General features: G+C 36.0%; 2 protein-coding genes across 3 annotated transcripts; one reads left to right on the forward strand and one right to left on the reverse strand.

Annotated features, from left to right (window-relative positions):
- Positions 1–3,605: 3,605 nt before the first annotated feature.
- Positions 3,606–4,783, reverse strand: LOC100792553 (protein MIZU-KUSSEI 1). Its single transcript, XM_006581675.4, has one exon. It carries the CDS (start codon positions 4,742–4,744, stop codon positions 3,833–3,835), a length of 912 nt encoding a protein of 303 aa, XP_006581738.1. The 5' UTR covers positions 4,745–4,783; the 3' UTR covers positions 3,606–3,832.
- A 1,114-nt stretch (positions 4,784–5,897) lies between these two features.
- LOC100795007 (4-alpha-glucanotransferase, chloroplastic/amyloplastic) lies at positions 5,898–11,168 on the forward strand. 2 transcript variants are annotated; one of them, XR_414701.4, is made up of 15 exons: positions 5,898–6,659; positions 6,737–6,825; positions 6,905–6,965; positions 7,159–7,237; positions 7,914–8,050; positions 8,162–8,320; positions 8,424–8,500; positions 8,979–9,118; positions 9,206–9,237; positions 9,312–9,386; positions 9,525–9,597; positions 9,697–9,785; positions 9,863–9,991; positions 10,347–10,391; positions 10,484–10,577. XR_414701.4 is itself a non-coding variant. In XM_003526782.5 (15 exons), exons 1-15 carry the CDS (start codon positions 6,267–6,269, stop codon positions 10,918–10,920), a joined length of 1,707 nt encoding a protein of 568 aa, XP_003526830.1. In that variant the 5' UTR covers positions 5,946–6,266; the 3' UTR covers positions 10,921–11,168. The 2 variants fall into 2 exon arrangements, 1 of the variants encoding a protein (XP_003526830.1); XM_003526782.5 differs by lacking the exon at positions 9,863–9,991 and adding an exon at positions 10,816–11,168 and having other exon boundaries at positions 5,946–6,659; positions 10,484–10,636.
- The last annotated feature ends 1,427 nt before the right edge of the window (positions 11,169–12,595 follow it).

Genomic DNA, 12,595 nt, shown 5'->3' on the forward strand with positions numbered 1-12,595 from the left:
GATTACCATATAAAGTTATGCAACTGACTAAGAAGAATGACACATTTCGTTCTCAGAAAAAAGTAAAAGATTTGACATAGAGATAAAACGATTCTGAATAGCCTAGGGAAAGAATCTTCCTCAATTATCATTCATTCAGATCCACGGGTGAAACGACTATTAGCGGGATATACTTATTCAAATCAAAGTGAAAGTTATAAATTGAATCAAATGTGAAAGTTATTTGACCAAACTCAAATTTTAAAAAAGTTAAAAGAACAAAAAGAAATTAACAGTTTTTTTTATGTATATAAGGTGTTATTCCATAAGGATGTATATAATAAAAGGTCTCCTCTAGTGTAATTAATTATGAAAGTCTCCTCCACAATTACACCTACCTAATCGTATTTCATTTATAATATCACTTTCACTTAGAGTGTGTTTGGATGAGATAATTTAAAATTCTAAATAATTTTAAATTCTGAGAATTTCAAATGCTCCAATTTAAATTCCTTTACCTTGTGTTTGGATTAAGAATTTCAAAATTTCAAGGAATTTGAAATGCTTAGAATTTAAATTATTTTGATCTTAATTTCCTTCATTTTTCAAATGTTTTGTTTGGATAAATCAATTCAAATTTCTTCAATTTTAAATTCTTTATTTGGATAGGACAATTCAATTTCTTCCATATGCAAAATTTTAATTTTATATTTTAAATAGATGAAATTTTAATACTAAACTTTATAGAAAACAAACACAATCTAATTTTGAAATATAAATTAAAAAATATTTTTCAATTTTTAATAATTTAAAAATACAAAATATTAATAATTTTAACTAGAGTTGTTTTGTCTGACCACAACTAGTTATGTTTTTAAACCGACATTAACCAAGGCTATTTTTCAGTCGACATCAAATAGGATTTTTTTTGTCAAAGTATGTCGGAAATATTTGTCAGCTGATGTTGGCTAGGTTTTTTTTACCAACGTCGGTTAGGGTTTGTTTGGTCGATATCGGCTAGGGTCTTTTCGAACGACATTGATCAATGTTATTTTTAGCCAACGTCGGCCTAAAAAATCCTAGCAGGCGTTGACAAAAAAATTTATTCAATATCGGCTAAAAAATAGCTTGGTCGATGTCAACCAATAGAACCTACTCGAAAAATCTATAGTCGAAGTTGGCTAAAAAATAGCTCTGACCAATGCCGGACAACAAACCCTACCCATCATTAGCTATAAAATAACCTTAGCTGATGTTGGCTAAAAAATAGTTTTGACCGATGTCGACTGAAAAAACTCTAGTGGATGTCAACCGTAAGAACCTAGTCGATGTCAATTAAAAATAGTCATACCCGATGTCAGTAAAAAATACCTAGTTGGTGTTAACAGAAAAAACCCTAACTAACATCAACAAAAAAAACCTAGCTAATGTGGTTAAAAAATAGCTCTGGCTGATGTCAGCCAGAAAACCCTAGTTGATGTCGGCAAAAAAATCCTAACCGATGTTGACTAAGAAAATTTAGTTAACATAAGCCAAAACACCATAACTAACATCGGCTGAAAAATAACCCTAGCCGATATTGGCTAAAAAATAGCTTTGACTGATGTTGGTTGGAAAAACTTAGTTGACGTCGACTGAAAAACCCTAACAGGTGTCTACTCAAACGTTAGTCATGACCGATGTTAATAGAAAAAATCTAGCCAACGTCGGCCAAAAACATCATTGATCAACATCAATTGAAAAAACCTAGATGACAACGGCCAAAAGAAATATTTGACCGACGTCAGCAAAAAATTTCCATGACTAACGTCAATGAGAAAATAACCTTTACCAACATCATCTAAAAAAAATCTTACTCGATATTGATAAAAAATAACTTTGGTTGACAACATACAAAAATTCTGACCGAAAAAAGCTCAGCCAATGTCATTGAAAAACAACTTATGTTGATGTCAGCTATAAAAACTTTGGTCACCCGTAATTGCGAGTGTTGAGCAAGGAAGAGTCACGAGCAAGAACGTAAGTTAGAGTAAGCACCTCTAAAAAAAAGAATTTCAAATTCTATATATTTTGAGAGAATTTGAAATCTCACTGTTTTAGTCAATCAAAATAATTCATAAAAATATCAAAAATTAAATCTTCTTTCAAATATTTTATCCAAACAAGCTATTTTATCATGAATCATTTTAAATTCCTTAAAAAAATGAATTCTCCTATTGAATTGCTCCATCCAAACACACTATTATTTTTAAAATTGTGTGTTTGGATTCCTTTATTAAAAGTGAAAGCAAACTTCTCTAGTATGGTGCATCATGCTCTACTTCTACCATCACATGCTCAAGAAGTTCGTGATCTTACTCTTATCACAACACACCCATCCTTCCACGCAGGGAACTTTAGCCCTATGCTCCTCTCATAGGTATTACTATAACTGCTATTCTTCTTTCTCTCTGCGATGGTCTTTGTGCCACTCTTCTTATTTCTTTGGATGCTTCTCTTCTCTTTCTCTCTCGGGTTTCAAGCTCCCTCTCTTTCTTTGTTCTCTAAAGACCGAACCAAATGACCTTCAGAGGAAGAAGATTCACCTTTCTGTCTTCACATTTTGCCATACCCAAATGCCCCCCTCTCTATGCGGTGAGTTCCAATTCGCAATGCGTTCGTTTCTTCTTGCTTACGTGTTGCTGCAGTCTCCTCTGCTTCAGATACCTCCTCGCATGCCGCCGTCGTCGATGGCGAGAATACATATCTTGCCGCGTTGGTTCTTGATTGTGGAGACGTAGTCCACAGCAGTGGTAGCCGCCGGAGTCTAAGATTCCGGCTTGGGAGGACTGAGCTTCCGTTGAAGAGAAACTTGCTTTCCAAACTTTAAAATTCACTCTCTTGAAGATAGAATTTGAAATTCTATTCTTTCAACTAATTAAAATTCATTTTAAAATTCTAAAATTTTAAATTTCTTTTACTAAAATATCCAAATAGTTACTTTTTTATAAAAAAGAATTTAATTCCTTATAAAAAATATATTATCTAATTAAATTACCCTATCCAAACACACTCTCAAGAAAATATCATACGTTAGCAAAATAGTATCAAATATTATGAAAAGTCTTATTAATTTAAATTTCATTATTAATTTTTTAATCATTTAACAAAGATTAAACTATATATTAATATATACATTGTATGATGTACTATATTAATACTGTAAAATTTTCTATCCTGTCATTCAATAATTCATTATCATATAATTAAAAATTATTAATTTTATATCTAAAATGATTTATAACTATAAGTATAATTAGCCTATATACTGATCATCACAGTTTCAACGATGGCTGAAAGTTATTTCCTCAAGTGATGATTATGAGTTACTTCACGCCATGATGATCTTATAATTTCCAATTACCACCTCCCTCTTTAATTCATTTATCTCTTATACATATAGCAACACTAAGGTAAATTTTCAAGTCATCAAATTTACCTCATACATATCATTATTGTCATAGTTACCACCATCAAGTGCAAGGTGATTTTCAAGCCAAATTTAAAACTTTCTCAAGTTTCACGTGCAGGTACCAACCAAAAAGGCTTCTTCCCAACATTAATTTCATGACGAAGCAAATCAAACCTAACAAAATTAAACAAACCTAAACATTATTCAGGCACGACGTACGTATTACGTATGTAACAACGCTTGGCCAAAAGAAAGGAAAAAAAAAGAAAAGAAAATATACATATAACATGAAAGCATAATTAAGTACAGAGAATAATAAATGTTGACTACCTAATTATTAATCATTAATCCTGGATGGCATCAATCCTAACTCACCCACCTCACACGTTATTAATTGTCTGATCAAATCCTGACAAAAAATATAGTAACATCGGGCCCACTGTTCCCCTGGTCTGGACTCAACATATACAGAGTCTCAGAATCCCTGGACCCCACTACGTGCTCGAACGGTGCCCGCATGTACGCCAACTCTCCCCCGCCATCGGCGTCGTCCACGTCAGCCCTAACCGGAAGAACGCCGGCACCCATCGACACCGCCTTTAGAAGCTCCATCACGTGCAAGTCCTCCTCCGTCGCCTCTCTCCTCACGCCGTAACCACTCTTCTTTCCATTGCAATACATCGTCCATAGAGGCTCCTCGATGATCTTCGTTTTGTCTTTTTCCGAACGCTTCTCACATTCGAGCGCGATTCTCACCATTCCCGCGGCCATTTCCTTTTGAAGAGTGGTTGTTTGCATGGAGAGTTCGACGACTAGGGAGGGGAGGCAGCGGGGGTTTTCTTGGATGGAGAGGCTGACGCGGCCATTTCGGTGGCCGAATAGGGTGCCGGAGATTTTTGCGGCGTTGTTGACGGCGGCGACGGTTTTTTGGTGGTGGTGGTGGGTGGGGTCGATGGGGAACTTGCAGGAGGGGGTTATGATGGGGAGGGAACGGAAGACGGAGCGGAAGACGCGGATGACTTTGGGTTTGTGGCGTTTTTTGTGGGAGGGTTGGACGAGGGAGATTGGTGGTGGTTGAGGTGGTGGCGGAGGTGGTGATGATGTTGCAGAAGATCTTGGCTCTCCCATTGGTTGGCTTTCACGAACCTGCATGAAGACAAGATCAGTGCCATCTGCAGAGAGAAGAAAGGAGGGATGGGTTTGTTTTGTTTTGTTTTGTTTTGGGAAAGTCGAGGTTTTTCTTTTGTTCGACTTTTGCGGCTTAAGATGGATCTTCGGAACTTTAATTGTCTTTAATCCTATTTCTATGCCCATGGATATTCTCCATGCCTTAAATAGATCATGAGTTGTTCTTGTATCATATATTCACTGTCTTTCTTAATTAGTTTTTAAAAACACTCAGCTCATCTATCCAAAAAAAAAGAAGAAAAACACTCAACTCTCCTAGATATTTAATAAAGGAAAAGATCAATAGATACCCAAATGTTATTACACACTGGAGATAAAAAAAATAGAAGAGACAAATATATATATAAAAGATAGGTATTATGATGTGATAAATAAAGAAAAATAGAGAGAAAAATAAATATTTATTGGGTGTTGAGATTTTAAAAATGTGTAAATATTGAGATTCTTTAGTAAAAGGACGCATATTATAATATTAAATACTCTTATCATCTCAAAATAAATATCATCTTATTACTGTGACCCATAAATTAATTTCTATCATTGAAAATCAATTGAGAATACTCTCTTTCTATATAAAAAAAATTAATTTCTATAATTGAGAATCAATTTTCATTTCGAATTTCAATTATGAGCTTGTGTGTGGAGTAGTTCAGTCTTATTATCTATAATCTCATTTGGCTCCTCTCTTACATAGTGCACCCTCTCAGGTCGATTTTTGAGTTGACTCATTGCTTGAGATTCTTTTCATTCTACGTGCTCAAAGCTGAGGGGTCACATACCATCTGAGGTTGATTTCCAAGCTAACCTCGTTACCCCTTTGGAGGTCGAGATTTAGGGGACCTCCACTAACATCTAATCTCTTACCACGGTAATCTATATACGACTCGTGCTCAACTGTTTACAAAAACAGCCGTAGTAATTAGTTATAGAATTAATTAATTTGTTTCATTTTATAAAAAGGACTTGGAGTGCTAAATGAACTCATTAGATAATTGTATTTGAATGAATTGGGTGAACTTGATTTATTTGAAAAGTTTTTCAACAAATACCACATCACACAATGTGTTTGACGAAATGCTTGAATCACTTTTGCGTCTCCATTTTTTTTATTACAACTTTAATATGAATTAATCTAGTTGTTTCATAATCACGTGATTCACATCAAAAACCACCGTCCCTTTTTATTTCTCACTCTCTTGGTTTCTACCATCAATCGCCATTTCCATCTTTCCAAGAATCGATCATAATGACGCTGAATATAGAAACCCAATCTCCAACATCGTCCGTCCACTGCTCCTTCGTGAAGATGACCCCTTCCCGTGTTTCATTCTTCTCTCGATTGGCATGGCCTATCTTAAGAATATCTTAAATACCTTAAATATCATTAAAATGATGAAATAGAGCCGTTTATTTTATAAAGTCAATTATTTAGTGGCAAAGAATTTATTTTATTAAGAAAACAGTAATTGAATTTCGCTTATAAAAGAAAACGGGAAGATGGTGAGCACTTTGAGACATCGATTGTTGGGTTTGGCTCGGATCAAACAGTAAAGACAGACTGGTTCTGTCTAGTTCAAGGTTCACGAGTTACTTCTGACTCCTGAAATTTTCCAAACAAACACATCTCATTCACTGGAAGAGATAAAACATGGCTCTGCTGGCATTGAACATCTCAGTGTGTTGTTTCCAACAGCAGCGTTCCCCCACTCTCTTCAAACCCACCATTACCAAACAAACCCTCTCCCTCCCCACCGCTTCCGCTTTCTCTTCCTCTTCCTTAACTCAACTCAGCGTGGGCCAATATTTACCCGCCAACTACGGCGATTGGGTTCCCAACCCCGACCCGGAGCTTCGCAGAAGATGCGGCATTCTGCTCCATCCGACGTCGTTTCGCGGCCCCTACGGAATTGGCGATCTTGGCGACGAGGCCTTCCGTTTCATCGACTGGCTCCACCACTCGGGTTGCTCCGTTTGGCAGGTTCTTCCCCTCGTGCCACCTGGCAGAAAGGCCAACGAAGAAGGATCCCCTTACTCTGGCCAGGTTCGGTTCGGTTATCCATTTTGTTTTCGCTTAACTCTTGAAACGCAAAGCATTCTCTTTGACGTTTTGCTTTCCAGGATGCGAATTGTGGCAACACGCTCTTGATCTCTCTTCAAGGCCTCGTCGAGGATGGGTTGTTGGAAAAACACGAGCTTCCTCAACCAATGTGAGTGTGCCACGTGGTTTTCACCTCTGTTTCTTCTCGTGTTCCCTGTTTCCCCTGTCTTATTGTAAAATCAATGCAGTGATGCAGAGCGCGTGAATTTTTCACTTGTTGCTGATGTTAAGGATCCTTTGATAACTAAGGTACGCTGTTTACACTTGCAGCACTGTTACTGCTTGTAATTGTATGTATGCATCTAAACTACTTTTTTTTTCCCGGTTTTGTGACTCTTTCTTCGTGGGAATTGTGGCATAGGCGTTATTCTATTCGGATTCTTTTGAGTCTCTTGTATTTTATTTCATGTTAATTTTCCTCTTGTTGAAATCCTATTTGTAGGCTGCAGAGAGGCTCATTTCAAGTGAAGGGGAACTCAAAACACAGCTTGAGAATTTTCGTCGGGACCCTGACATATCAAGTGAGACACTCGTTTAGTTAGAATTATAATTTAATATGTATGGACGACTGTTAGCTTCAGTGATTTGTCTTTGAAATGATAATTTGTTTATACAATTGCTTTATATTATTTACGTGTAAGTGTGCAGGAGGCTTGTGTGCATTTTTTCTTCCCACGGCTTTGGGGGTTTTGATCCTCCTGTTTTGTGCTATTTCCACTCTTAATACACTTTTCTTTTATTAAAAAGATATTCAACTGGGAAAATAAATAAAATCTAGAAGCTTGTTGTGCTCGGAAATTGCAACACAAAATTCCTGTTCCATGATTGTGCCAAGATAATCAATTCAAGCTAGAAACAAGTAAATATATGAATACTTATGTATGTTTCTTATTGATGCTTGCAGTGGAGACAGCTTAGGGATTTTAGGATTACGTGTTATAGAAGTTGGAAGGAAAGAAATACTAGCATATGTGGAAGTAATAAGTAAAATACTGAGGGGACAGAGGACTTGGACATTGAGAACTTTCTTATGTGTTTCTTGTCTCAAAAGGGTATACGTGAGGATACATGCATCTGTCTGAACATTACCTACATTATTTGTTTCTAAGACTTTCCATACAAAATTTGTCAAAGATCATTAGAGTAATTTCTTTCTTTTGTAAGGTTGTAACTTGTAATATCTTTTCAATGTGGTAGGCTGGCTTGAAGATGCAGCCTATTTTGCTGCTATTGACGACAGTTTAAACACAATCAGCTGGTACAATTGGCCTGAACCTTTAAGAAATCGCCATCTTGTAGCTCTAGAAGATATTTACCAACAAAAGCGAGATTTTGTAAGAACATAAATAATCCTCATAGCTCAGAGTATCATTAACATTTTTTCATTGTATGCCTACTTATAACCAGAAGGGATCTTGATGAGTCATTTATACCTTCGCATGCAGATAAATGTATTTATTGCCCAACAGTTCTTGTTTCAAAGGCAGTGGCAGAAAGTTCACAGCTATGCACAGAGTAAGGGAATCAGCATAATGGGAGACATGCCAATATATGTTGGTTATCATAGCGCAGATGTTTGGGCAAATAAGAAACAGTTTTTACTGGTTAGCAGTTCCTAAAGAATGTCTCAGAAGTGTGATCTAACCTGTTCTTTTTTGGAGCATATTGTACCTTTTGATCATAAAATAATCTCTATTTATCTGGCAGAACAGGAAGGGCTTTCCTCTTTTAGTTAGTGGTGTTCCTCCTGACGCATTCAGTGAAACCGGCCAGCTCTGGGGCAGGTTGGAAGTTAATCCTATGATAAATCTTAATTTTTCATGCTCTTTATTCAATTCTTGTCCTGATTCCAACATATAATGTTCTTTCTTTTTTCTTAAAGATATTTGCTTATTCTGTGATTATGGTCAGCAAGACATCTCCCTTGACTTGTATTAGTTTAGTTCTTTTCATCTTTCCATGCTTTAACCATCTGTGCCTGTATACAACAATATACCGAACCTGATTAGAAAGGGATAGGACCTAACTCAAACCCAAAGCCAGCTCAAGAGAAGATGATTGCCTAGGTCTTACATCGAGTATTTTGACCATATCTCTTGTTGATGCTGGACATTTTAACAATTTCTAGACCCTTATTCAGCATTTTTTTCCTTGTCATGGTAATTGCTAGCATATTTTACCACAATACATTGTAGTAGGCTTCCTGTCCTATTTAGATTACTGATTTCTCTTATTTAATATTTTCAAATTTTAATGAAAAAGCCCCCTGTATGATTGGAAAGCCATGGAGAAAGATGGATACTCGTGGTGGGTACGTCGCATACGACGTGCACAAAATTTATTTGATGAATTTAGGATTGACCACTTTAGAGGATTTGCAGGATATTGGGCTGTTCCCTCTGGTAAGTCTACACTCAACACAAAGCTTATTTAACCCTTTTGCTCGATGTGCTGTTTTTGTAACATGTGTGTGCTCTACAAATGTGCAGAAGCAAAAGTAGCTATGCTTGGAAAGTGGAAGGTTAGATCCCATCTTGTTATTCTTTTGATCTATGTGGTCAAACTATAATCTGTTTTGTATCATTTAAATGATAGGTAGGACCTGGAATATCCTTATTTGATACCATTTTCAGAGCTGTTGGAAGGATTAATATTATAGCAGAAGACTTGGTACGCATATTAAAACAAATTAAAAAGCTGTTTTAACATTATCGCATAATTGGTTTCATGAGGGCTGTTGCTTTTCATTCATTCCTGACTATTACTAGGCAAGCCCTTGTAAATTTTTGGGTTTGTGATTTATGGCAGGGAGTTATCACTGAGGATGTAGTCCAACTAAGAAGATCCATTGGAGCACCTGGAATGGCTGTTCTCCAATTTGGTAATGATTAATTGCTAATTTTGTTTACCATCCTTCAGTCTCTAGGTAATTTGAAGTCAGAGTGCCGGAATATTTTCATATCTATTTCACTTTGTCCAGGGTTTGGAGGTGATGCTAATAACCCTCATTTGCCTCATAATCATGAGTGCAATCAAGTTGTCTATACAGGGACTCATGACAATGACACAGTAAGAATTTCTTCTGCCATACATCTACAAATGTTGCATATCTATCTTCTTACAAAGGACCTGGGTATGCTCTGCAGAAATCAGTCAAAGATTGTGATAGGAAACTGGTATCTTTATTCGAAAGTGCGGGGAAGAATTTTCCAATTTACAAAATAGAGTACACACACTATAGAACTTAGAGGGTCAGCACCTGCCAACGCCCAAAGGTTCCTATTACTTCACAATTTGACAAGATGCCCATCCTTCTCATCCCCCTTTCTTATTTATATGCAACATGCCTTATTTTTTCAATTCTCAGCCCCCAACTAGCTCACTAATTATTCCACTAACTTTGGGCCGTCTAACATATTGCCAATGCTATAAGATAAGATTTGCTATATGGAGCACCCACACTTTCTTTTTTGTGAAATGATTTACCTGCTGAAATAGATGCATGCGTCTGACATGTATAGCTTATGACATCTTAGTTGTTTACTTGTTTTGTTTCTATACTTTTGTCATGTCTAAAAAAGTATTACCCGTCAACATTAAATCTTGACAAGAATTGTCTTTCTGCTACAGATTGGAGGTTGGTGGGAAGTTTTGAACCAAGAAGAGAAATCCAATGTGGGTTCTGTAGTCTATACGTAGCAATCAAATGTATTTTTTTTAACCAAGTTGGATGATAGTTCATCTCCCTCTTCATTTTCATATTTCAGGTACTACGTTATCTTTCATTAAATGAGGGAGATGACATTCCATGGGCGCTAATCCAGAGAGTATTGGCTTCTGTTGCTCAAACAGCAATAATACCTATGCAAGATGTTCTTGGATTGGGTAATTCTGCCAGGATGAATATTCCCGCAACTCAGGTAAAATGTTATGCATGGTGTTCATAGTTTGTTCTGGCAACATTTTGGTTTATTCAACCAGAACAAGGAAAATAAAAATATTTTAGATGACTTATAATAACCTCTGGACAAATTTGGACCCCCCTCTCACAAAATAAATAATAAAATCATGACATATGTTGATCCCCTGATCTATGCAGTTTGGAAACTGGGGTTGGAGAATTGCAAGTTCGGTGAGCTTTGATGGCTTGGAGAGAGAGGCAGACAGACTCAGAGAAATGCTTTCAATGTATGGCCGACTTTGAATATGGAATTCCTTTTTGAGTGTAAAGTAGAAGAGTTTGCTTTGCAACGACAGCTTAAGTGGAAAATGCTATAGTATGCATGATGTTGATAAATCAAAGCTGGGTGCTTGTGTTGGTCAAGTAATTTGAGAATGTTAGATGCTTCAATGGAAATTTGTAAAAATGATAATGCCTAGCTCTTACATCTTGTGATGCCATATAACATATGATCGTTTAAATAAGGAAAAAAAAATGGCATGTTATATCAATTACTATTTCATAGAAATATTTATTAACAAAAAAATCGCAAAGAAGATGTGAGTGTCACAATGTGAATGTAACGCTGGAGTACAATTACTCACTCGAATATTTTTGCATGTGGCAATAGCAGCCAAAGTGCATGATTAGATTTAGAGTTTGCCACAACAGCCAATCAGAGAAAAGGCGATTTACAACTTGCAGCGGGTATTGCATTCATCCTGGTCAAGCCACTTTTGATCCAAATTTGGGATGTTTGGTTGCTATAAAGCAAGATCGATTTAGCTGACACAAAATCCAAGTTGGGTATGAAGTAACCTCGGGTAGCTTTTGCTTCATCCAGAATTTATTTGTCCTTTAGCATCTATTTTTTGCTTGTTGCATTTACTATTCATGCTTCCTTGCTCTGCTACTATTGGATGTGTTCTTCTTCTCTTACTTTTCATGCTCTTGAATCTTGATTATATCAGAGTTTTCAAGCTTGGATAAACTGAGTTCCTCAAACCATCTGCTACTAGGGGTACTTGTTAAGGGAAAGAAGATTCCGTTCCATAGTCTAGCAGTTTAGAGTTTTTTTACATCAGTCTTGACATAAATTAAGAGAACAATGGCCATATTAATGAAGCCATCAACTATTGTTTCCATGCATTCATTAATTAGCAATTCAATGTTCAAACAGCTTACATTTGTTTTTCCTAGTGGCCATTATGAGTAGTGAATACTGAATACTGCAAATAGTAAATGAAAAGATTGACCACCTGAGCAATCCATGGAACTGGGAATATTTCAACAGGTACCTTTTTTTTTTCATCCATGGATCAGTGCTTGGCCGACCAAAAACAAAATTAAGAGGAATAACAATTTGGGGGATGAGAATAGCAACAATCACGATGTCACCCCTAAGGCCCCAACCCCAACTTCCTGAAGATGATACATTTCGACCAATTTAAAACTAATAACAGATAAACTAAGATAAATAAATGAGTAATTCTCGGTTATACGAGTTTGGTTGTGTGCTCCTCGTGGGTTGCCTTTAATTCTTGAGTCTGGACAAAGTGCATGTGCTGATGATGTGCATGTTTATTTCTGTGAAAGATTTATAAGAAAAATGTTTTATTCACTTTTCTTGTTATTTTTTTACTTTCGATGGAAATAAAAACATATTTATTTTTTACTTTCGGTGAGAAAAATATTTTTAAAATTTCTTTCTTCTGATAGAGTCTTCAAAACTCATCAATGATCAATTTCATGATTAGAATATAAGTATTCTATCAAAGAGTATGAATAATAAAATTAGGAATGAATAATCTCTTTTTTCACTTAATGAAAAAAGTCTTTAATTATATTTTATAAGATCTTCTGGGACTTCTTACAAAAATATTTTTAGAATTTCTTTATATGTGTCTTCAAGACACATTTCACATTAACATAAACAATA

The sequence above is a fragment of the Glycine max genome, chromosome 6, assembly GCF_000004515.6.
Source record: "Glycine max cultivar Williams 82 chromosome 6, Glycine_max_v4.0, whole genome shotgun sequence".
Lineage (NCBI taxonomy): Eukaryota > Viridiplantae > Streptophyta > Magnoliopsida > Fabales > Fabaceae > Glycine > Glycine max.